The sequence below is a fragment of the Acipenser ruthenus genome, chromosome 13 (assembly GCF_902713425.1).
Source record: "Acipenser ruthenus chromosome 13, fAciRut3.2 maternal haplotype, whole genome shotgun sequence".
NCBI lineage: Eukaryota > Metazoa > Chordata > Actinopteri > Acipenseriformes > Acipenseridae > Acipenser > Acipenser ruthenus.
The window spans coordinates 9799778-9824550 of NC_081201.1; the positions used below are offsets into that span (position 1 = coordinate 9799778).

Below are 24773 nucleotides of genomic sequence, written 5' to 3' on the forward strand. Positions count from 1 at the left end.
TCATTTTCAATACATAACAACTTATACACAGACTTGTATTTGCCATAGTTCACCTTTGCATTATAAGCAGAGTCTGCAGTAATGCAATTAACGTTAAGCTGGTGGTTCTCTAGGCAGTTCATTACAGTACAATGAATGCCACTTGCAGATTCATCACTGTTTTCATAAAAATTGAGTAACTTGCACTGTACACCATCTGATATGGTAATCACAGGCACAACGGAAACATCTTCTTGTTCCCTTTGAGGCATTGGTCGCTACAGAGAAACACATGGGCGGTTCTGGGGCCGAAGGTAATAAATCCTGTAAACATTCCCTCACAGACTTTGGGGCCGAAACATTGGTCACCTAATAGCTCTACCTTGGTTCTTCCACAACACAATTTGTTAGCAATATTTAAATTGCAAAACATTTCACTTGTAAGCTTATTGCCACAGTCCATGCTGTTGTAACCAAGGCTGTGTTTAACTGTGTGGTAAACGATTACAATTTTGCATGTTACAATTCTGACACTTTCAGTGTTTGAAGAGACAAAGAATTTGCTAATATCTGTCATACCTTTGGCCTGTGTGCTTTTCTTATGTCCAATCGGTTGCTGCGTGCTGCTTTTGCTCAGTTTTGCCTCCATGCCCGATAGTGAATTCATGCCAGCACAAAGTACAAAAGGCTTTACCAGAAATGCCATTCTTCCCATTGGCATTTATATCCACAGTCTCTTCATTTTTTTTCTGTTTCACTCATAATTGCATCTAACGTTTCCTGACGCGCTGCAGTTAATGTCAGCAGCTAATAATAGGAGTTCCAAATATTAGTTCCACTATAGGTACATTGGTTCAGTAAATTATGGGGCCGATTCTGCACTGCATCATCTAATTTTACAAACTTTATAATATTGGAAAATAACAAAACTGGCTTTGCATAATGATATTTTATATATGTTGAAATACGGGATAAAAAAATGTATGGGTTACTTGTTTAATTATTCTGATTATGTGTTTAATAATTAATATCCTGGTTAACTTCCTGGACCATGGCTATATTATATAGAGAATAATATATGGGTCAGAATGGGTCAGTGTGGAGTAGTGGGCAGCAGTGTGGAGTAGTGGTTAGGGCTCTGGACTCCTGACCGGAGGGTCGTGGGTTTAATCCCTGGTGGAGGACACTACTGCTGTACCCTTGAGCAAGGTACTTTACCTAGATTGCTCCAGTAAAAACCCAACTGTATAAATGGGTAATTGTATGTATAAATAATGTGATATCTTGTAACAATTGTAAGTCTTCCTGGATAAGGGCGTCTGCTAAGAAATAAATAATAATAATAATAATAATAATAATAATAATAATAATATGACCACAAAATAATATGTCTCTAGTTGGTTTTGAGATGTGAGTAGCCACGAGAGTATTGCTAACTCAAAACTAACAAGAGACATATTTTTGTGTGGTAGTATATTCTGACCCATATTATTACTTTCTAGTTTTTATTTGTTTGTGTAAACTGCAACGTGCTGCTGTAGAAAATGCTGCATTCATTGTTATGTCTGAGTAGGTTATGCTGCTATGCTTGAGAGAAATTGGTTGTCCCTATTTTCTTTTTTTTACTGACTAGATGAAATTCGAAAGGTGTATGTCCAGGGCTTTTTCAGGTAGCTGGTGAAATTCTCTCGTTCCTCCCACTGAAGGCAAAATACAACATTGTGAGGTTTATGTCAGTCTGTCTATCTATCTATCTATCTACCTACACACACAGACATCTCGGTTATCAGTATCCCAATTAGGCGGCACCGTATCTCTGTCCTGATGTATAATGAGACCAATGTAATGCCTTCTTAATTGTTTACACTGCAGAAATACAACGGTCAGAGAACCAATGTGACACTCTCTGAGCTCTCCCCACAGCCAGGACAAAACCTGCCTTCTCTACCCTGCAAACCATTTCTATCAAGTGCCCTGTAATTGTTCTTTGCTCAAAGCTAAATAAATGCATCTCCCTCAATCTTCGTAGCTCATTACTTTATGCCCTGGAATTCGTTGGATTGTCTCCAAGGCCACAATGTCCCGTTTTCATAGACTAGCTTGGGACCAGTTTTATATTATAACTTTTGTTTCCATGTGCATCAGTAATGCCAGAATGCAGGAGGGACTTGTATCCGAGTTGGGACCTGCATATCAGCCTTATCTTTTTCTGTTCATTTTTGTTGCTTCATGCACATTGTAATAGAATTTCCTCCTAGTGGTCAATCGGATTAAGACTTACCTCTCCACTTCAGGGCTTGCTCATAGTTGAATGATAAGACATTTGTCTTTAAACCGTATGCTTTGCGGTTCACATCCAGGCCTTGTTTTTCCATTCAATTCAATGGGCTGAGATGCCAGGTCATTACAACGTCAAAAAAAGTAATGTTAGTTTTTTTTTTTTTTTTTCTTTAAGTAATACATATAAAATACAATGCGAAATAGAAACATACAGATAGAACCAATGTTTATATATTGCAACTTGATATCAGTATTTCTATTGTGCTAACACAATCCAATCACAAAATAAACAAAACAACTCTCTCCAAGCTTGTATGGACAGACCCAAAGCTTCGGGAGAGAGGGAGTCTGTGGCTTTTCACTTCATCAGACCACTAAAACAACAGTTTGTAAAGTTACGAATAAAAAACAAAACGATAATAACAACAATAATAATAACATGAACTTGTGCAACCGAAAACCACTCATCTACACAAACACTGTAATGTACCAGCTGGAGACACTATGAAATTCAAAGGACTTTGAATCATTTTAAAAAACTTTTGTTTTCTTAAAGTCTTGTTCTGGAAGATTCCAGCCTTCATATATACCTCAAAATCTGGAAGAAGAATATTGCTCCATTTTTAATACAAATATCCACAATAACTCTTTTAACATATATTTTTAATAATAAATATTCAGTCACTTTTTAAGTCTTTGGTAAAAAGGCAACTTTCAGGATTAAAAAACTGGATTAACCCGGGATGCTTTGAAAGGCCAGGAAAAGATTTCAGAGGTCCTTTGTGAAATTCTCATTTAATAAGAAAGTTTCTCAGGTAAAAAAAAAAAAAACATAACCAGACACAAGCTTGTGTGAAGTTCTCAATGGCTCCTCACACTGTGGTTGCTTGACTGAGCTGCAGTGAGAGAGGGGAGTATTCCTTCATTCTCACACAGAGCCTCCCTCGAGTCCATGGGTTTTGCAGTGCCAGGGGCTGGAAGTCATCTTGCAGCCACCTCTCCGTCTCCTCCACCACCAGCACCAGCCCAAAGTGCTCCAGCTGCTCCTCTCTGTACACAACTTCCTCCAAGCTTCCCAGCAGCCTCCTGGAAACACTGTTCATCTCCATGACAACCAGTCTCACAATCTCCCTCGCCGTAGTTTTCTGAGTGACGCAAAGCTGTGAGGAAGGAATGAAGGTAAAATTCAAGACTATTACTGCCCCCTTATCTTGTTCTGATGTTTGCAGTCATTCTCAGTGGTATAGCTGCTCTTCAGGTCTAGGTTGCCTGCCATAGACATATGTAATGTAGGCTAGATCACCCAAAGTGTCTTTATATGAGTAAGCACCAACGCCATCTAGCAGTGCATTGTCAGTAAAACAAAAAAAAACCTGATCCAAAGTAGGAGATCACTAGATAGTGCTGGCTCTTATTTCTCCAAGACACTTTGGTTGATCTGACCTATGTTACACGTATCTAGGGCAGGCAAAAACAGCAAACAACCATTTATAATGATTACAAACATCATAAAAATAATATTACATTTGAAGCTTCTTATCTACGTATAGCTAACAAAATAATTCAAGTACATTTACTGTCCGCTCCTTGAAGAAAGGGGAAAATGTCAAATCTACAAATGACAGTAATTAGGGTTAGGCTGGCATTGTTTTGTTGGCTCTATGTACTTTAAAGTAGTTATAGCTTATGAAACAATTCCATAAACCGTGTCACACACTTCCATTCACTATGTAGGTGTCACACGTGCGGACTGAAAGAAACCATGTTATAAAAAATATGTAATTAAAACTAAGAAAATTACATCTGATACAACAGTAAGTTAAAGAAAGCGTACCTTCATTAGCTTGTTACTTTTACACTTCCTAGGTAATTTCCTACGTCAGCAATATCTCTGGGGTCAAAGCATGGTACTGGCTGCAAAGCTTGTCGGTCAAAATAGGAAGCAGCTGGTAGGTTAATGACAGGAAAGAAGGTGTTGAAGGGGTGGGGACAATTTCACTCCCCAGTTGAAATGTCCTGGAGAGTGCAAGACTGCTTGAAAGTAAAGGCAAGCAAACAGACTAGTCTGGTGCAAGATATCATTTTAAAATGAAAATACATATTTGCTTTACCATTTCTAAACCTGTCGTCATGTGAGAAATGTAGTGGAACAGATTTGAAACAGCAAATGATAAACACACACAGTACCTTCACGCTGGTTTCCTTAGACAGTCCAGTCCTGTACTGAGGATACACCCTCAGGTTCACGTGACGGGGCCTCCTTCCTTCACTGGATGGCAGCACCTCATTGGCTGTCTCAGGGAAGCCGCTGGTACCCTCTTCGGAGCGTGCCCGGGCATGGAGAGGGGGGAGGGTTGGCTGAGCGTCCTTGGAGGGTGGACAGCGGTCGACGGAGGATGGACGGGGGCATCTTCGTCGAGGGGAGGGGCCGGGGTCGGGTGCGGGGAATTCCAGACTGCTGGTCCGTACACAGAAGGCCTGTCTCTTCTCGGTGATGCGCAAGAGCTCGATCTGTCGGCTCGGAAGAATGAAATCGCTGTCGAAAAGCTCAGGGGGGCATCTGTGCTCTCCAGGGTCTGCCGGCTGCAGCTCATGGGCCAGCAAGACGTCAGGAGCACTGTCGCGAAGTCCCCTGCTGCCTATGCGGGGGCACCCGGGCTCCATAGAGGAGGAGGAGGGCGAGGAGGAGATGAGGTCTAGGTCCCGGGGGCTCTGTGCTCGGCTTGAGTCGTAATCACTGTCTGTAGCCAGGAAGACTTCAGAGGAACCTTCTTCATCGGAGATCCCATGCAGATCTGAGGGAATAGAAGTGCACTGGAGGTCAATTTCCTTTGGGGTTTAAACAGAAGTATGTTACAGAACTGTATGTGTAATCTCAGGCTGTTTAGTGAGGAAGCTTCTTAGACATGAATAGAAATGAAATTTCATGTGTCATGGTTTCAAACCACAATATTTATTTTATATTTTTTATCCAGGCTCAAAAACATGGGACAAGTAATTTATTTTATAACAGGAATATGTGCTCACTTCACTAAATACTATTAGGGTGTTTAATCATTAGGAAGCATCTTATTGCAAGCAGTCTACCAGAAATGGGGAAGGCAAAAATCTAGCAGCTTTTGAAAGAAGCGTGCTAGTGGATGCATGTGGAGCAGGTGCCACAGTAGCGAAGACAGTCATGTTGGTTCGGTTGCTTCAAGAATCATCGGAGCGGATCAGCAATCACAAAACAAAAGGAAAGTGATCTCCAAGACAGGCAGCTGTGGCCGCAAACGGCTAGTGAGAGACAGTGGTAAAGACTGTGGGAGAGGCTTGTCAAGTCTGAAATATCAATCGAGTTAATGGATCCCTTGAGACATCTTCGGGCATCATGTGGAGTCTATGCTGTGTAGGGGCTGTGGTCAGGGCAAACGGACAATCCGATATTGAGTACAGGTAATAAAGTGGCCAGGCGGTGCTGATGAAATAGTGTGCATTTAGTGCATTTCTGTCTAAATTATTTCCTATTATGATTGACAAGCAGTATTGAAAGCAGTTGAACCCTGACTCCTGGCCGGACTCACCTGAGTTGTGCTTGCGGCCAGTCTCTGGGGAGGGGGTGGGAGAGGGGAGGTAGTCGAGCTGGGAGGAGGTGGTAGAGCGAGGTTTCTCACTCACAGCCTCCTGAGAGAAGTCGATTATCCAGGCCAGCGAGATCCCTCCAGATGGCTGTTTGTACCTGGCATACTGAAGAGCGTCCATAATCCATCGCATCTCCCTCCAGACTTCTTCCATTTGCTGATGAAAAGCACACACTATTCAGTAGAATTTGTGCAGTGAAGCCAGAGAAAACCTGTCATTATTAATCACTTACAACTACACCAAACGAAACAAAACTGTCAATATTATGAATCCCACCAGATCCAAGACATGCTCATCATTTGATTATTTATTTTGCAGTAGGTTTACTTAGCACTGATGCACTATATCCTGTTGGATCTTACCATTTACCTGTGAGTGTGCATAATGCCAATACACCAGCACTTGTATTCTTCTTCTAATGCAGAACATAAATAGCATGGTCTCTTACCTAAGGCTCCTGACTTCACTGTTATAGAGGGGGAGCACTATAGTTCAAGTATGTAAAATATTATTTTTCTTGACCTTTAAATGTGTCAAACACTGTTTGAAAGTTAGAACTCCCTTTGAGAAAGTCCTTGACCTCGTCAGTATTGCCCAATGGGAGAACAATCCTGGAACCCTGTTTGTGTTACCTCACCTGCACGTGCTCCTGGACCTGCTGGTGTTTCTGCTTGGCCGCCAGAAGCTCTGACTCGGAGAAGGCCTCGCGCAGGGTTTGCTGGGACATAAGTGACTCCAGCTCCAGCAGGGCTGACACTCGACAGTACTGTCCGATAAACGCCTGGCTGTACGTATAAAAGTGGACTGGAGAAACAAAGGGAGGATACGGTTAGATTCTGTGTGAAAAAAGGGTTTCTGATTTCAAGCCACGGGGAAATACACTACATGTAGGGGGCTACTTTGTATGATGTGTAATAATGATCATGTAGTAAAGGCCACTAGAGTGCAGGGCGGGTCATGTGATAAGGAGCTTGCTGGTTTGAATCCTGGTCATGCAGAGCTGCTGATCTTGGCTGGTGGTAAAGCATGATCATTAACACATTTTATTTGGTATAAAACTGGCTTACTAATGTTTAAGTGTGACTGGCAAAATGTTTTGGAGATAGGTCTTCATAGCAACTATAACCAAGACCAATAGAAATCATATTCATAAATTGTCTTCTATTTCTTATGTTGCTGCAGCATCTGAACTTATAAACATATATACTAGAGCCTAGTCCGTTTGGTCATGTATCGGGATACACACTTTCCATCATGATAAATACATGTAGAGCAGTATCTTGCTCTATCGATGCACAATGAATTGTATCACCCCTATTTGAAATTTTTGTCCCAGCCCGATGGGAGCCTTACCCAGTTCGAAGATCTGCAGGGGCAGCGTGAGGAAGCCGGAGCGGGGGGAGTAGGGGTTGTTCTGTCCAGGGACGGTGCACACGTCATCTGAAGGGGGCAGGAGGAGCAGGAACGAGACCTTCTCCCCAAACTCTAGGACCTCCTGGCTGTAGATACGGAAGTGCTGGGCCTACCACAGAAACAGAGATATCAGAATCAATTATGCTGCTAATTTACATATCAAATCGGCCTTGCTGTAAATTTCAGAAATCAGCATCATACTCTAGAAGGTAGATCCTAAATCTTCAGTATGTGCATGTAAAAAATCAACCTGCAGATTCTTACTATCGATAATCTTGTAATTAGTAAATCTCACATATGGGACTCTAAATTATTTTTTTAAATTAGGAATACATATTAAGACAAACACTGACATTTCTCAGTGTTGTCATAGGTCATCCATAACTAATAAACAAATAGTGCTAAAGTTTTATCCAATGTCTTGAACATCGTACGAAACACTGTTTAAAGTTATTTATGAACTAATTATGGCAGTTTTGTTCTTGCTTAAACAGAAAGGGAGTGACCAGGAAACAGTAACAAGTAAATCATTTTACAGTATCATCATCAATGAACTTTTTTTGGAGGCATCTTGGTGTATTCCAATAAGATAAGCAGTTGATCAGCTTAGATGTTGAATAGACTCCAATATGTGTTCCCTTTGGAGTATTTGTTTTGAGGTCGGTTCTTTGCTGAAACATCATGAAACTTGTTAATTGTCAGGCCACTTAATGCGACAACGGACAGATATATCCCGGTAAACAATAGGAAATGAGTAGATAGAAAACATAATCGACCAACTTTCAGATGTTGTGAATGGCTCGCTCGTGATCCTACCTGATTGACTGGAATGTTGATCTGTCCCATCAGCTCTCTGGCTGCCGCTTGCAGGTCCTGAAGGATGAGGTTCTGAGGGCTCTCTGCGTTCTGCTCAGCCAGGACAGAGTCATCCAGGGAGCTCAGGTTCTGCAGCCACTCCCACTCCTCCCTGGGAAACAAACATCCACCAGTTGTATCAGCTATTACCTTATCCACACTGCCTAAATATCGACACGCTTCAGAGTTCTTGAAGAGCCAGAAAGAGAAAGGCTATTTAACCAAGTCTACACACCTCTCCAGTACTTTTGTTCTCATTAAAGTAATTGTACATAGGTCTCTAATGTGCAGTGTTAATATAAACACATGCTATAGCACACATGTATTTTCATTTTAAAATATGATAACTGGTGCTACTTTAGGTAAAGGAAACTAAGTTTCTATGCTTTTTCTTCGGTTATCTGTTTGCACTTGTACCCCTTGCATCATTTCACCTCAGCAGTGTCTTCTGGGTCAGATCATGTTACTGGCTAAAAAGCATGTCGGTCAATAGTGGAAGCAGCTGATTGGTTATTGACAGGAAAGAAGCCAGTGAATGTGGTGGGGTCAATTTCCCTCCCTATTATTGTCCAGTATTCATTGCATGCTGCTGTGCTGCAGTTCACTAAAATGATTTACTATAATTTTGACTGTACAGAAAAGCATGGCTTCTTTAACCTAGTATAGTACCAGATATCATGTTTTAAAATGAAAATACATGTTTGCTATAGAGTGAGTTTTTTTTTTTTTTCAAAACGATATATTTGAGACATAGAAAATGAATAGATGTGCATGGTGAATACATTTTATGGAGGTATTTTGTTAGCTACAATTCTTCCATGTTTACACACACACATCATTTACATTCTGACTTGCTTCTACCAGAAACTATAGCTTGCCCAGCATACACCTCTTTGAAAAGAGCCAAACTGTGGTGCTCAATGAGCCTTACATGGCTCAAGAGCCTTCCGCTGGACAGCCCCGCTATACAGTAAGACTTCTGTGCTTTAAAAAAACGCATGTACTGAAATAATTGTTAATTCACCACTGTGGAGAACCCTTACATTGGGGTTCGCACCTGTAAGAGGGAACCTGTGAGGGCCTGCAACAGAAGATCAATCCAGCAAGATGGTCATTATTCTATCAGTGTTTACATGGTACACTTCAAAAAACTACAGTTATAGTCACTGCTCTGAATGAACAGAATATGCACTGAGCCCAAACTCTAATCAATAGCGCTGGACAGTCCTATTTATTTCAGATTTGTTCATACGTGGAAGAAATTTTGAAAATGTAGGCTATGGGAGTCGGTGCAGTGAATTGTTCCATTTGTTTGTTTTTGTTTAACCGTGGCTGTGGCACTCAGCTGAGGTTTCCCGCATGGCTGGCTACTCAGTCAGGCCTCTTAGGATGAAAATGTAGCTCACATCAAATACTCACCCTTGAAATGGCAATTATTATTATTATTATTTATTTCTTAGCAGACGCCCTTATCCAGGGCGACTTACAATTGTTACAAGATATCACATTATACATTATTTCACATTATACAGATATCACATTATTTTTACATACAATTACCCATTTATACATTTGAGTTTTTACTGGAGCAATCTAGGTAAAGTACCTTGCTCAAGGGTACAACAGCAGTGTCCCCCACTGGGGATTGAACCCACAACCCTCCGGTCAAGAGTCCAGAGCCCTAACCACTACTCCACACTGCTATGGCAATGGTTAAGGCACAGCTGTTTATAATCGAGGTGTGAAAAACCAAAGTCATACTATAATTTATAGGACATCCATTCTGTAACCAATAGCTCCCACAGACTGTGCCCCACCTCCCCCAGTACCTGGAGATGTTATGGTTGTGTCGCACTTTCACGTGGCACAGCATGTTTGGGAGTTTCTGAGGAACCAGAACCCGGATTTGATCCACTGAGCTGCACAGCTTCAGGTACCCCAAGTAGAGGCCTGGAGACAGGGCCTGCTTGCTGCGTCTGTGATAGGCCAGCTTCTCCTGAAACACACAGTCAACAACCAGAGGGGTTAAAAGCGCTAAATCAAGGCTTTAAAATACATTGGCAACTGTCTTGCAAGTCCCTTTTTAATCAGGTGAAGGCCCATTCCTGCCACAATACTGTACACTACAATACTACTGATGTATGGGGACGTGACTTTTAATCCACAATACTGATGCATCATTGTGAAGCAGTCCTACGTGCAGTGTGATGAGAAGCATGTCCAGGGCAGTAGGCTCTTCCGGTGACGAGATGGACTTGCGCTGCATCTGGAGCTTGCTCAGCTGAGTCCATCGCACGTTTTCCAGGGACTGACTCGAACCCAGGTCACGTATTGTCACCAGCAGCGCATTCCCATGCTTGTCTTTAATTGGCTCAAAGTAAACCCTTCCCAGATCCTGGGTTCCCAGCATGCCCTGTTCAATTGAAAACAATCATTGGTTCAGAACTTTGCTGTCTTTATGATCAAAAACACTATCTATAATGGACCCCCTTTCACAGCATTAGGGGAAGAACGGTTAGGGGAGCTTGATTGAAGCCTTTAACACTAGAACCGCCACGGCAGTCATTTTGACTGTTTAAAGTTTTCACATTTAAGTTACTCTGCATGTCTGAAAGTTATGCGGTTGTCCGTTTATGACTTTTCCTAAATACATGTATTAAATACCCTGACGGCGTTTGAGAGGCAGGATTACGAAAATAAGGACGTTATAATTCTGACTGCCTTCTACAATACATGTTTTTATTTTGAATATAACCTACAATATTCTATTTTATTTTTATATACCAGCCTGTTGTTATCTATACTGGACCTAGCAGCCATCAATGCCTTCGTTTTGTACAAGGAAAGCACCGGGGAAAATATCAGTAGGAGAGATTTCATCTTGAAGCTGCGCAGCCTGGATTCAGTGCTACACGACACACGCAAGAGAAAACATGTCACTTTCGTTTTAAATTAAAAAAATAATTTAGTTTTTACAGTTTTGTATGTACATACACCTGTTTACACACTATTTTCTTTTGAAATGTTTATTTTATTATATTTTTTTAAATTTTTTTTGAAGTATTTCTATTTTCTATATGTGGGAAAGTTAGAAAATAAACCCTTTTATGTTTAATTGTTCATTTAAATACAGAGTTTCAGCTGTGCAGATGTTTGATATGATATCCTTGAATAAAACTTTTGAGTTGTATCTGATAGTTTGTCTTTCATTTTAATATTGATGTTGTTTAAAATGTAACATCATAATGACGGCCGAGGTACGAGTATAACCGCGGTGGTTTTAGGTACGAGTATAACCGCGGTGGTTTTAGGTACGAGTATAACCGCGGTGGTTTTAGGTACGAGTATAACCGCGGCGGTTTTAGGTACGAGTATAACCGCGGCGGTTTTAGGTACGAGTATAACCGCGGTGGTTTTAGGTACGAGTATAACCGCGGTGGTTTTAGGTACGAGTATAACCGCGGTGGTTTTAGGTACGAGTATAACCGCGGCGGTTTTAGGTACGAGTATAACCGCGGCGGTTTTAGGTACGAGTATAACCGCGGCGGTTTTAGGTACGAGTATAACCGCGGCGGTTTTAGGTACGAGTATAACCGCGGTGGTTTTAGGTACGAGTATAACCGCGGAGGTTTTAGGTACAAGTATAACCGCGGTGGTTTTAGGTACGAGTATAACCGCGGAGGTTTTAGGTACGAGTATAACCGCGGTGGTTTTAGTGTTAGTCTTAAAAGAAGTTGACAAAGTTAACCCTAGCCAATAATTACAACAGAGAGTAGGAGGCACTTGTTTGTATAGAGAGTGGTGAGGGTATGGAATGGGGTACCGTGTTATCGCATTGTCATCTTTTAAGACCTGACTTGACAACTTTTTTTGGAACAATTAGCTACTAGGAACTGGACCGGCACTGATGGGCATCTTCTCGTTTGTACATTTTCTTATGTTCTTATTTACATCTAAAGCAGTTCAATGCTTGGGAAATTTGTTATAAACAGCCAGTTAGTGAAAGAGACTAGTTCCAGGGCTAAATGGTATGAGTTAGGGGGGACGAGGAAGAGTTAGGGGGGACCTGATTGAAGTCTTTAAAGGGATCAACCCCAGTCCCTATTTCAAACAGCACAGACACCACAGGAAGTTCAGTAGAGAAAGACATGGAGGGAGAAGGCGCTTCTTTTATACAGAGAGTGGCCGGTAGATGGCTTGCCTGCACGCCAAGCGGCAGTGCTTTTACTAGGTGAGACACAGGGATGTAACTTTCTCTTAAGTTCTTAAGAAAAGCCCAGGGGAGAGCAGATATTTGTGTGACCTGAAGCTGGGAGACAGCCTGAAGCATCTTGAGTCGAGTCTGAAGGGTGCAGGAGCAGGAAGACTGGGAGGGGCTGAGGCACTGCTGCAGCCACGAGATATCCTCCCACAGACAGGACACCTGCAAGGACCAGAAGGGACATGCTGATATAGAATGTTCTATGTTAAAGAGTAAAGGTGTGTGTTCACAGTCAGACAAATTTCAAGTTTATTACATTTTTGTTGTTTTTTTTTTTTACAATGTTTGCAATCATTATGACTGTCTCTAATTGCTCAATTTTCTACACACACACATATACATACACACACATACAGGAACAAATACCATTACAAATCTAATAGAGCTTCGGTGTGAACATGCCTACCTTGCTGAACCACAGGAAGTCCTGCACGAGGGAGCTGGAGTAGGAGTCATCAATCTCCATGATGGGAATCTGGTCTTCCTGAGTTACCAGGATGTTGTCATCTCGGTAGAATATTGACGTCAAATACAACCCCCTTCAAGACAAAATAGGCAGATCATTCAAGTAGCCTGTCCGCTGTATGAAGAGAAACTCCAGCTAGGGATTTTGCCTCCCTAACTTGTGGGAGCGCCAGGGCTAATAAAACTCTCTCTGTGGAAACCCCATTGAAGACTGGGAACTTGTCACAGCCAGGACACAAACCTGCACGCCCCCTGAGTGTATGACTTGCCCTGCGCACCACGCAGTCGTGCCTTTATTATTATTATTATTATTATTTATTTATTAGCAGACGCCGTTATCCAGGCGAGCCACTTGAAGACCCAAAAATCAGTATCCATAATAAAAAAACTTACCTTTTGAGAGTTTTCACAAACTTGCTGGTCGGCTGGAAGAGATGTCGTAAACTCTTCGATACAGAGTGCTTTCTGATTTGCGGCTGAACTTTGCAACTCTCTGCTTGGAAAAACAACGACACAATGACCTTTACAATTCTGTCTTATAAATTAACAGAAGGTGAAATAGGCTTGGTCATGCTGATGGGGTTAAATCATGGGACACACGTTTAAAAAAATAAATAAATCTTTAGAAATGATCGTAAAAAATACACGTATAGAACATAATTATTAAAAACAGACATGTTTCAGCTTCAATGAATCCAGAGTTCATTTCTTAAAAGCAGTGATGTGTGGGGAAGGGTTTGCAGCAACAGACATTGCTGTGAAGGGGGCTGTAAACCGAAAACAAAGATTTCCATTAACGGACGTGTAATGTGAAAGGGGTATACTTGCAGGTTATAAGCACTTGAGTTATAACAGACACCCAGCTCTGTGACAGCTGTCTAGGGCCGAGTTTAAATCATATCCATTCAAAATATTCCCTATACATTCTTGCTATACAGCTCTCAATAGACAAGGGTCTATACCAGGGGTAGTCAACAGGCGGCCTGCGGGTCAAATCCGGACTGCCAGTAGATTTTGAATGGACCGCTTTCAGCTTATGAATTCTTCAATACAATGTGCATTGAATCCATGACGTTTCTCACTGTACACTCATAGGCTCTGTCATATTGTCGGAAACAGTTCTGTTTTCTACCTTTTTCGCCAACTGCAGCGCATGATTGGAGTTGATAGAGAAAACCGTTCTTTTAAAAGAAGAATGGACTGATACTTACTGCTTTATTTTGGCAATTCGTCCAAATGCTCAACTGGTTTGTGTAATTTGTACAGAAACTGTGGTTGTTGTAAAAAATGGGAACAAACAGGCTTTTCAGACTCAGAAATCCAGTGACTGTCTGGAAAAATTATTTGTGAAAGAAAAAAAACAGGCAGACAGCATCGTCACTTCAGAAATTGCACTGACTTACCACGCCGTTACTCATCACCACAGCTACTTCTCTCAGGTAAGACTAGACTCTAACGTACCATGATATAGCTACTATTTTTCTGGTTCGCAATTTCGATTGTTAGAAATATCAAGAGCACAATACTGTGTATACTGCATGATTATTGATTTGTACCGCAATCTGGTGGTACTGTGTTAAACTGTATTACAGTATACTGCAGTTGTGACAGACCTAGACTGACAGAAATATGTCTGGGTTTGGTCTGTGGAAAAGGTGGCATCCCTATCTAGGCCTGTGTGTTTGTGGGACAGGGGCAGATACAGTGTGAAAAATGTTTCTCTGGACCTTAACCTTACCATGACCAAAAAATTTGGACCTTGACAAAAAAAAATTAACTTCCCCTGGACTATACAATGGCAATTTTGCCTTCAAAATGAAATATTTACTACAGAAGTTGTTACGCCTTTAAATGGAACTGCCAGAGGCCATATTTGTAAAATATATATTGTCTACCGCCACATTTATATTTCTGTGCATCAAATCCTACGTAGGCTCACTTGTGCAATTTTTTTTTTTATTTTTTTTTTTATTTAGTCGTTGCCAATTATTTTGATTATTTTCTCCCAATTTGGAATGGCCAAATTTTTTTTTTCGGGAGGGCGAAGACGAACACACGCTGTCCTCTGAAGCGTGTGCCGTCAGCTTTTTTTCACACTGTGGACTCACCATGCAGCCACCCAAGAGCTACATCATCGGAGGACAACTCAGCTCTCGGGCAGCTTACAGGCAAGCCCGCAGGCGCCCGGCCTGACTACAGGGGTCGCTGGTGCGCGGTGAGCCGAGGACACCCTGGCCGACCTAACCCTCCCTCCCCCCGGGTGGCGCTCGGCCAATTGAGCGCTGCCCCTGGAAGCTCCCATCCTCGGTCAGCACAGGAATAGCCTGGACTCGCGACGTCCAGACTATAGGGCACATCCTGCACTCCACATGGAGCGCCTTTACTGGATGCGCCTTTACTGGATGCCCCTTCACTTGTGCAATTTTAAGATCATTTTTGAGAGTCATTGTTACACAACCTCAGTCTTCAGTATACTGTTTAGCATTATATAAGATGTGATACATATTAAGAGAGGGCATGTGTTAAAGATGGAGCTCACAATACAGATGCAAAGTAGGCAAAATTATCTTAATTTGCAAAATTGCATAAGTGATCCTACATTGGATACACATGGAAAATATAATGTGGCAATAGACACAATACACCCTATGGTAGTTCAATTAAAGGTGAAACAAGTTCCATAGTTTAATTTGTGGCTGTCACCTAAATTACCATCTTACAGACCCTTGTCCTTTGCAGTGTGGGATGAAACTCATTATAGCAAGCATATATTTGAATTTAAAAACCTGATATCTGGCTTTCCTTCTGTAAAAAATGGCATCACAACACTGAAAATAATTATTTCAAAGTCTCTTGAGAAATTTGAACAGGGATAAAACATTAAGATTCATTAGTTTTCAATTACGTAGGTATTTAAACTTTTAAAATACTATACATATATCAAATATATGTGGGACAGGGGGTTTATAATATAATTTTCATACAGTACTGTGCCTGAAATCACAATTTTATCTTGCTAATTGTGTGCATTCTGTTTCAGAACAGGCAAGTTTTTTCTTTTACTGCACATGCAGGGAGGTCAGTTTCTCCTGAGTTTTTTTTCTGGGTACTGAACAATTCATTAAAACCATGCCTGGAGCCCCTAAGCTCCTCTAGCTGAAATATTTTAATTAAATAAATACATGAACAAGATGGACTTAAAGAGACTTTTGTCCTCCAGGAATACTGAAATAAAAAAAATAACACAAAAACCCTAAATGCTGAGTGAGACAGACAGCTTGGCATAAAGCTGTTTCCTCAGCCCCAGTGAAGGGGGCTTTCACAGTTTAATTAAACATGTTTTTAAAAGCGAGGGGGGGTGGGTGAGGGGGCAATTCCTCAGGGAGCTGCCCCTCCTCAATCCACCACGATTTACAACACTAAACAAAAATAAAAACTTCTTTCTGTTAGAACAACAAACATGACCTTAAAGGAGAGCTGGCTACTGTGTCTGACACAAGCCTAGCCTGCCCTCGGGGACCCACACAGCGCTAACTGGGGGCACAGTAGAGAGGGATGTGCGGAGAAAACAAGCACTGGACAGGCCTTGCATTGAAATATAGGCCCATTTTTGGTAAAGCCTTGCAGTTACATGTTCTGTTACCTAGCAATTACTTAGTATTTGGTAAATTCAGTGAAATTAATGTAGCGTTTAATGTAACGTTAAAACAGTGCTTGGGTTAAGTAAACAATAATAACATAAACCTTTCAAATAACAATAAATTATTAATGATACTGAATTAATTTAGCTGATATAGTAGGTAGGCATAATTGTTAATTAGGGGTGCAGTTAAACAACATGCTGTGGCCATGCCAATTTAACAGAGAACATCCTAATCATCATAACATATCATATTTGTTAATTAGGGCAGCAGTGTGGAGTAGTGGTTAGGGCTCTGGACTCTTGACCGGAGGGTTGTGGGTTCAATCCCCAGTGGGGGACACTGCTGTTGTACCCTTGAGCAAGGTACTTTACCTAGATTGCTCCAGTAAAAACCCAACTGTATAAATGGGTAATTGTATGTAAAAAAAAATAATGTGATATCTGTATAATGTGAAATAATGTATAATGTGATATCGTGTAACAATTGTAAGTCGCTATGGATAAGGGCGTCTGCTAAGAAATAAATAATAATAATAATAATAATAATATTGCCTCTGATGCTTGACTTAGGGGACACCCTGTATATTTAGCGGTGATCTACCACAAATAGTTTAATGACATTTTGGAAACTATTTCAACAGGAAGGCTTATGGACTCAGCAGGGTATTGTTCACTTGTACACTTCCACATTGTGAACTGCGGCTGCAGTGGTAACTCACCATGACAGGTGCAGTGTCGGTGGGCATCTTTGATCTGCCCCAGCAGCTGGTCCAGGGCCTCCTTCTGCCCCCTCTGCCTGGGAGCCCTTCCGTCAAACTCCCTCCAGCCTGAGGACAAAAACACAGGCGTTAGAAGAAGGTTAGAACTGCTTCTCTTGGGTCGCCATTTTAGCCATTAGACCATCAGTGCTCATCTGGTTTCTAGTAGCTGATCAATCCCAATTATTTAGCATGAACAATGTGGCTAGGTGACCCATTCCATTCTACCACTCTCTGTGTAAAGAAGTGTCTCCACTTAATACCTAACTGTGTGCTTTGGTCCTGGTTTCTGTGATGTGGTTGAAGTATTGGCTAGGGTTAAGATTTCAAATTACCCCCCCCCACCACCCCTTCTTCTTTGTTCTAAACTTAGTTTATTCCTTTAAGCCCTGGGATATTTCTGGTTGCTCTTCACTGGACTCTCTCCAAGGCCACAATGTCCTTTTGGGTCAGTCCACATTAAATCAATCACTTCAGGAAGGTTTCTGACCTGACCTCTTCCAATTTTGATGCTGTTTGGCAGGAATGTTTGTGCCATAGAGATACAATATTTCCCCAAGTTTCCCAAGTCAAATGTTTTTTTATGTGAGAGGTCACCAAATATTTGACCTGAAATGGCTCCCAGATCAGACAAATGACAGAAGTACCAATAACTTTTTTTATTGTTAATGTTACAATAAAAAGTAAATTATTGCTGGAAAGCTCTCTTTGTGCTCTATCCAAACAGAATCTTGACCTTTGACCTTGAATTGTTGAGCTTTGACCTCCAACATGGATGACCAAAATCAAGGTTGGATACTGATGTTCACACCACCCTCTAAGTTTGTACTGATGGGATCAGGAGGTATTCACTTGTTACATTGCCTGACCGATGACACAAGGCCCCTTACATATCTGAAAACAAAGATTAAGGTGAAATATCTGTTTTACTTTTCAGATGGTGCTGCTTCGCAGTACAAGAACTCAAAGAATGTCATCAGCCTTGCATAGCACCAGCAAGACTTCGGAATGCCAGCAGATAGGCACTTCTTTGCAATGAGCCATGGGAAAGGGTCCTGTGATGGCTTTGGTGGAACCGTCAAGCGGCTCGCAGCAAAAGCAAGCCTTCAAAAGGCCGAATGATCAAATCCTCACCCCAAGAGCCCTTCTCAAATGGGCTAGGGATGCTGTGCCCGGAATTCATTTTGAAAGCATCACAACAGATGAAGTCGACACTGAGGAGAAAATCTTGCAAGCTCGGACACGATAACAGGAACACACCAGTTCCATTCCTTCTGTCCAGTTGCTGGATCCCTCTCAAAATTGACTGAGGGATTACTCTGCCCAAGATTTGGGAAAAACTGTGAAAGTTAGCAGCCTGAGAGCTTATCCTGATGAAAGATATTACGAACTATGTTGCCTGCGAATACAATGGTAAATGGTGGCTAGCTTTTGTTGAAGTTTGTCTGCCAGAAAGTGACAAGGTCAGAGTCATTTTTGCATCCTGCTGGACCAGCATGATGTTTTTCATTCCCACGGCATCCAGACATCTTGGTTGTGGGACGAGACCAAATCCTCCTGTTGGTGACTCCCACCACGACAGCAGCAAGAACCTACAAGCTGCCAGAGAAAGAACTACAGGAGGCAACAACAGTGCTCAAGGTCATCAACTGAGTCAATATAGACTGTAATAATGTTGCAAGCTTTGCCATTTATGTGAACTTACCTCATCATATCAGCTTTTCCACTATGTGTATGAATCCTAACCATTCACATCCCGTGCTGTGCCAATGTTATTGCATTATAAAAAGTACAAGTTGGACAAGTTGCTTTCTTTTCCAGTCATTCCTAAATGTGTCACACATGAAACTACAATGACGCAATGTAATGAGTGAATACCTTCTGATCCCATAAAGATCTGATTTTTGGTACAAACGTAAGAGGATGGTGTGAACTTCACTATCCAACCTTGATTTTGCTCACTCACATTGGGGATGACAGTCCGAGTGAGGTCAAAGCTCAACAATTCAAGGTCAAAAGTTAAAATTCAGTTTGACGTTAAATGTAACAAATAGCATAGAGCATGTCATTGGTCTGATCTGGGAGCCATTTTGGGTCAAATATTTGGTGACCTCTCACATACAAAACATTTTACCTAGAGATATGAAACTCGTGGCAATCTTACATCTCTATGGCACCCCTGCCATACAACACAAAATCCACAAACCTTCAGTTTCGAGGGTGATTGACCTGACATGGACTGACCCTTTTGGTAATGTGGTGACCAAAACTGAACAAAGTATTCTAAGTGCGTTATACTAATCTTTTGACTTTATAACCAACTATTCTGGTTTGGTTTTAACTACTGCCCCACACTGTTCAGTTGCTGACAGCTATCAGTCTATTACAATACCAAGGTCTTCCTCTTGGTAGGCCTGTTGTAGTTCTATACCACCCACTGTGTATCTGAATAATGTCAAGCTCAAAGCAGCTCAAAGCAGGGTAAAGCCAGATTGAGAATAATGATCAAACACCATAAAATTGTAAGGGGACAATAAAAATGTAATTAAAATGATATTTGATGCAAGTCTTTAAGCAGTTTGACACTTCAGCTGCTATAAAATGACTCGGATAGGGAGCAAACTATGCTACAATGGTTATTCGGAGTGCTAAATATTTGGCTACAGTAACAGTTCCTGCAAGTCTGAGAAGCATTCCCCACCCCCCCCCCCCCCGCCCCCCGAGACAATTCCTGATGACAGTGTTTCAGTTATTCAACTGTGAACAGCTGCCATCTACAAGAAGGCAGCTCTGGGTTAGAAGACAGAATGGGTTAAGCCTAGGGGACAGTTTCAGCACACATCTACTCTGAAGAAACCCTCGGAGAACCATTAGCAGATCACAGCATTACATCAGAACATAATGGTTTGATAACAGGCATCTGGCCCACAGAGGACTGTGCTGTGCTACCACACCATCTGAAGGAATTAGTGCTACAGGGACAGGGTTTTCAAGTTTAAAATTTAAACAGGCCGCTGTTACCCTGATGTTGCTCTTCACAGAAGTGTAAATGTTCAGGAAATTAAATATAAATTTAATGTCTCATATGAGCAAAAACCTTAAATAAGAATAAATCAATAAAATGTTTGTGTTCACAGAAATAACAACAAAGTAGGGATGAAGACTTACTGGAGGGTGCAGCATGAACTGGGACTGAAGACTTGGCCGGCCCCCAGCCTTTCATATTGTAGGCCGAGACTTGCACATAATACTGGGTGCCCTGAAACATAAGACGTTTCCAAGTCAAATCAAAAGATACTGAAGGCGAGTACCCCCCAAAAAAAGGATTTTGACACAGGGAGCATTGGCTGTGGTGCTCCTGCAGCTTAGTGAGACAAAAAGGGACTGAGTCACCTTACCGCGCTTGCAAAAACTTTATTGATAGCGCATACCTCACCAAAGCGCACTTAAAAGGTAAACATTGTGATTGTATACCAGGTGATCATGACCTTTAAACAATATCATTTTTTTGAATAATTACATCTCATAATTCGAAACATAATTTCTGCAAATACACCCTATGGTGGATCTATTAAAGGTGAAACAGCTTCCATAGTAAATATTTCATTTTTAGCCAAATTCCCATCTTTTAGACCATAGTCCTCTATTTTTTGATACTCCTAGTTTAAATGTCCTTCAAAAGACTACCTCAGGGAAGGGTGAAAAATCAGAACGTGTATCAGTGGCCTGCCCCATTCACTACCCTTTAGTAAACACTGACCCCCAGGTCTCTTAAGGTGAAGGCGGCTGCTTTGAAGCACACAAGCACAGGGCAAGAGCTACTCTTAATTCAAACTCTGGGTCTGCAGGGGTGGATTATACCAAACAAAACAAAACACAACACAAAAAGAACCTAGCGACATGCTGGCCCCTGAGAGGCAATATAACGTAACCCGAAATGTGAAAGAATATCTAGTGGAGGAGTCATTAGGAGCAGAACACACAGCAGCATGTAGGCCTGCCGTGGAACCGGGCCCATCCACACGTTCTCAGCCAGATAAATCAGGAGTGCGATGCCTTGACCGGAACGTGACCCTCTTAACATTTGGAGCCCATGCCACGGGGGGGGGCTACCCTACTGCTGTCACTGCCTACAGACCTCAATTAGCCACGGAGCTGGTGCATGGTTTGCTCTTCACAGGTAGGGGAGTGATTCTTTGTGATTTATAGAGGAATACATTACAGAGCATGATCTTCACAGGTAGGGGAGTGATAATTTATACAGGAATACATTACAGGGCAGGTTGTACGTTGGGAAGTTCTGTGCTGGAATTGGTAGATACAGAGAGGGAGGGGCCTGGCTCAGAATCACTGTGGAAAGGAAGGGAAATGACCTTTCAAATTATACATTTCGCTCAGGAGAATAAATTTGTATTCCTATAAAAAAAAAAGTCTTGTTACCAAACAGTTATGTTAAAAAGCAAGCAATTTCATATTTAATTTAAAATAGTGGTTCTTTTTGCAATTTCTCAAATACTGTGTTAAAAAAAAAAAAAAAAAAAAAAAAAAAAAAGTTACCTGCTTTCCTGAGTTCAGGAGATGCTATTAAATTCAAGTTGCCTGCTATAGGCACCTGCAGCTTTCGGAAATGTCTTTATACAAGTAAAAGCCAGCACCTCCTAGTGATCTGCCACTTTTCAAGTTTCCTTTGTTTTGCTGGCAATACACTGCTGTGCACCTAACAGTGCACACACATTGGCTGATCTAGCCTACAATTATACGGTAAGGCAACAGTAAATAAAATTATAATACTGTACTCACCGGGCACAGCGCTGTGATGGTGTAATGCAGAGCTTTCAGGTCCTCAACGGCAGCTTCACCCAGCAGAGGGGAGAACGAGGGGGAACAGCTCCACTCCACTGCAGAGAACAGATACAATGAAACCAGGGGGCTCTAAGACCAGCTCTACCTGCTCCAATGCTATAATCTCACACCTTGCCTTAAAATGAGTTGGCAGCCTTAGCCAATACTTGAAGCACACAGCACAGAGACTTAGATGGAGACTTAGCCCTTATAAGAGCTTACCACAGTATTCTTTTTTGCTTTCCCATGGTTATACTGTGCGTTTACCATAGTTTGCCATGTTTCTTTATATGCTTTATCATAACTCCGTCACGGGGTCTACAATGCTTAATTATACTTTACCATGCTTTCGCTACGATTTATTACACTTTGCTTTGCTTTTACGATGCTTTAATAAGGGAGGAAAGAGGGTAGGAGACACTGGGACATAAATCACTGGGATCCCTGAAGATCAACTTGACACAATTTTGGGATCAATCAGTTACTAGGAAGCAGACAGGCATTGATGGGCTGATTGGCCTGGTCGTTTGTAAATTTTTCAAGTCGGGTCTTAAAGGATCCATCTATATCCTCTGGTCCTGGTTTCTGTGCTGATTTTAAGTATTGGCTCAGGTTCACTTTGTCAACACTTTATGATATTAAAAACTTCAAATCAAGTCCCCCCCTACTTGCTCTTTGTCCTAGGCTAAATACATTCAGTTACATCAACCTATCTTCTTAACTCAGTCCTTTAAACCCTAGCTTGTTTGCTCTTCACTCGACTCTCTCTGAGGCCTCCTATGTTTTATACTCCAGGAGATCAGGTTTACACTACACCATAATCTCCTACCTGACCCTACCACCCCTGAGATCAGGTCAACATGTCCTGTAATCTACAATGTCTTACCTATTCTCCTCACTGACACCAGGTCTACCTGCCTGCACTTTGAGAACAGGCCTGCCCCCTGGCACACACTCACACTTACCTCGGTACTTGGTGACCACGGCAGAGTTGACACTGAGGGGCTCGTGGAAGGTGACCCTCAGACTGGAGCTGCTGCAGACAGACAGACGGACGTTGCTGGGGGCCTCTGGGGGACCTGTGTGGAGAGGACAGAGAGGTTACACCAAAACCTAACATAACCTAAATAAGGGGTTAATTTACATGAGTGTTTGCGTTTTCTTGAGACATCGCTGTCGTGAAATAAACGTGGACATGTTACCTTTTTGCGTTTACATGTAAAGCATCTCATTTTCCTGGGAACGCTTTGTATATGAAGGAAAGGGGGAGGATCAACGTGCCATCGTGTTTGACGTAAATGGTTATTAAAGATCTGATTTGCTGATGGATAGTGCCAGTTTATTTAATACTTTGTTTTAGTGTTGTCACCCACACTGCTTTTCACACATCATTCGTGTTGTACTTCTATGACTGATTCTGCTAAATAAAGAATTGGAATACTGGAGTAGTATTGCTGAATCCCAAGAAATAAGTCGCGAAAATTTCACACCACATTCTATTTTGAGAGTGGGTTAAACAGTGTTGTGCATTGTATCAAACTGCCTCATCATATCCTCTTCCCTTATGGATATTAACACCCGAGTCTCTTCATCGCTCCAACAGACATAAGTGGAGAATGGACATGGGTTTTGCTCAGACATAACTCGGAGAAACTGCATGGGAGTATAGTTATACACATTTAAACATAATACTTAGTAGTACTTTACAATAAAGTTGTTTTGACAGTTTGACAATATACGCATAATCAGTAAAACTAATACAGCGATTATTTTTAATATCACATATGAATATTGTGTAAAAACACAATAAATGTAAAAATCTATAGCAGAAAAAGTAACATGTACTTATCTGAATAGGCTCTCCTGTCAGGTCAGGAAAAATGACATGGTCTGTGAGCGCTGTCATTTTGTGCCCTCAGGGGCGGGCCATGACTGCGTCACAGGCTCTGCGAGCAGCTTTGATATATTTTATTCAGGTTTCGGGTCTTTAGGAGGTAAATACCCATTCTGTAATGGTTACATTTCATATTTGAACGTGAACTGCTCCTCTTGGGTTGAAAAAGTGACCTTCTGTGAGCTATCAAGCCCACAGCCTGCGGTAATGAGCATTATTGCCCACTTGTCTGTCACTGTTTCAACCCTCGGGGCAAAATCTATAAGCCTCAACTCTAGTGAATATTTGTATACTGTAATGCACATGAACTTCTGAGAAAGGCATTTTATCTTTCTCACTAGCATGGAACTCATTAGGCATTGCTCAGAGGGAACGCAACCAAACCCTGGTAGTTTTAAGAGCGAGATTTCTGGCACCAACTGCATATTTTTAAAATTAATTTGAGCACTTTTAAATGAAATGAGTACCAGTTGGATTTGAAGTTGTCACACAATAACAATTCAAGCAGCACTTTAACCTCTTTTGTTCTCAATTGTATTGTGTCTTACCTTAAAGCAGTTGTAGCTAACAACCTAATACGATAAATCTTAGGCAATTTTTATTCTCAATAGAGGTCTCAAATGCGCTATCATTATTTTAATTATTATTATTATTTTTTTTAAATCACAAAAGCAAATGTATTTTTAAAACTAGGTTAAAGAAAGTTCTCACTTTCCATGCCTTGGAAGTCTGTTACTGTTTCACTTCCTAGTTCACCTCAGC

General features: G+C 41.5%; 1 protein-coding gene across 6 annotated transcripts in view; it reads right to left on the reverse strand.

The window, feature by feature from the left end:
- Positions 1 to 2468: 2468 nt before the first annotated feature.
- Positions 2469 to 24773, reverse strand: part of LOC117417832 (ankyrin repeat and fibronectin type-III domain-containing protein 1-like) — a 198234-nt gene continuing 175929 nt past the window's right edge. For 4 of the 6 annotated variants that reach the window (XM_059035633.1, XM_059035630.1, XM_034030198.3 and 1 more), the window contains 15 exons: positions 23083 to 23196; positions 22076 to 22173; positions 20444 to 20534; positions 17237 to 17344; positions 13268 to 13370; positions 12816 to 12948; positions 12452 to 12571; positions 10346 to 10561; positions 9978 to 10144; positions 8110 to 8260; positions 7234 to 7402; positions 6518 to 6684; positions 5823 to 6036; positions 4447 to 5054; positions 2469 to 3419 (listed from right to left, as the gene is read on the reverse strand). In XM_059035633.1, the coding sequence (XP_058891616.1) occupies positions 3132 to 3419; positions 4447 to 5054; positions 5823 to 6036; positions 6518 to 6684; positions 7234 to 7402; positions 8110 to 8260; positions 9978 to 10144; positions 10346 to 10561; positions 12452 to 12571; positions 12816 to 12948; positions 13268 to 13370; positions 17237 to 17344; positions 20444 to 20534; positions 22076 to 22173; positions 23083 to 23196 (2747 nt within the window). In that variant the 3' untranslated portion in view covers positions 2469 to 3131. Of the gene's footprint in view, positions 3420 to 4093; positions 4206 to 4446; positions 5055 to 5822; positions 6037 to 6517; positions 6685 to 7233; positions 7403 to 8109; positions 8261 to 9977; positions 10145 to 10345; positions 10562 to 12451; positions 12572 to 12815; positions 12949 to 13267; positions 13371 to 17236; positions 17345 to 20443; positions 20535 to 22075; positions 22174 to 23082; positions 23197 to 24773 lie in introns of all 6 variants that reach the window. The other 2 variants (XM_059035634.1, XM_059035632.1) reach the window with 2 other exon arrangements.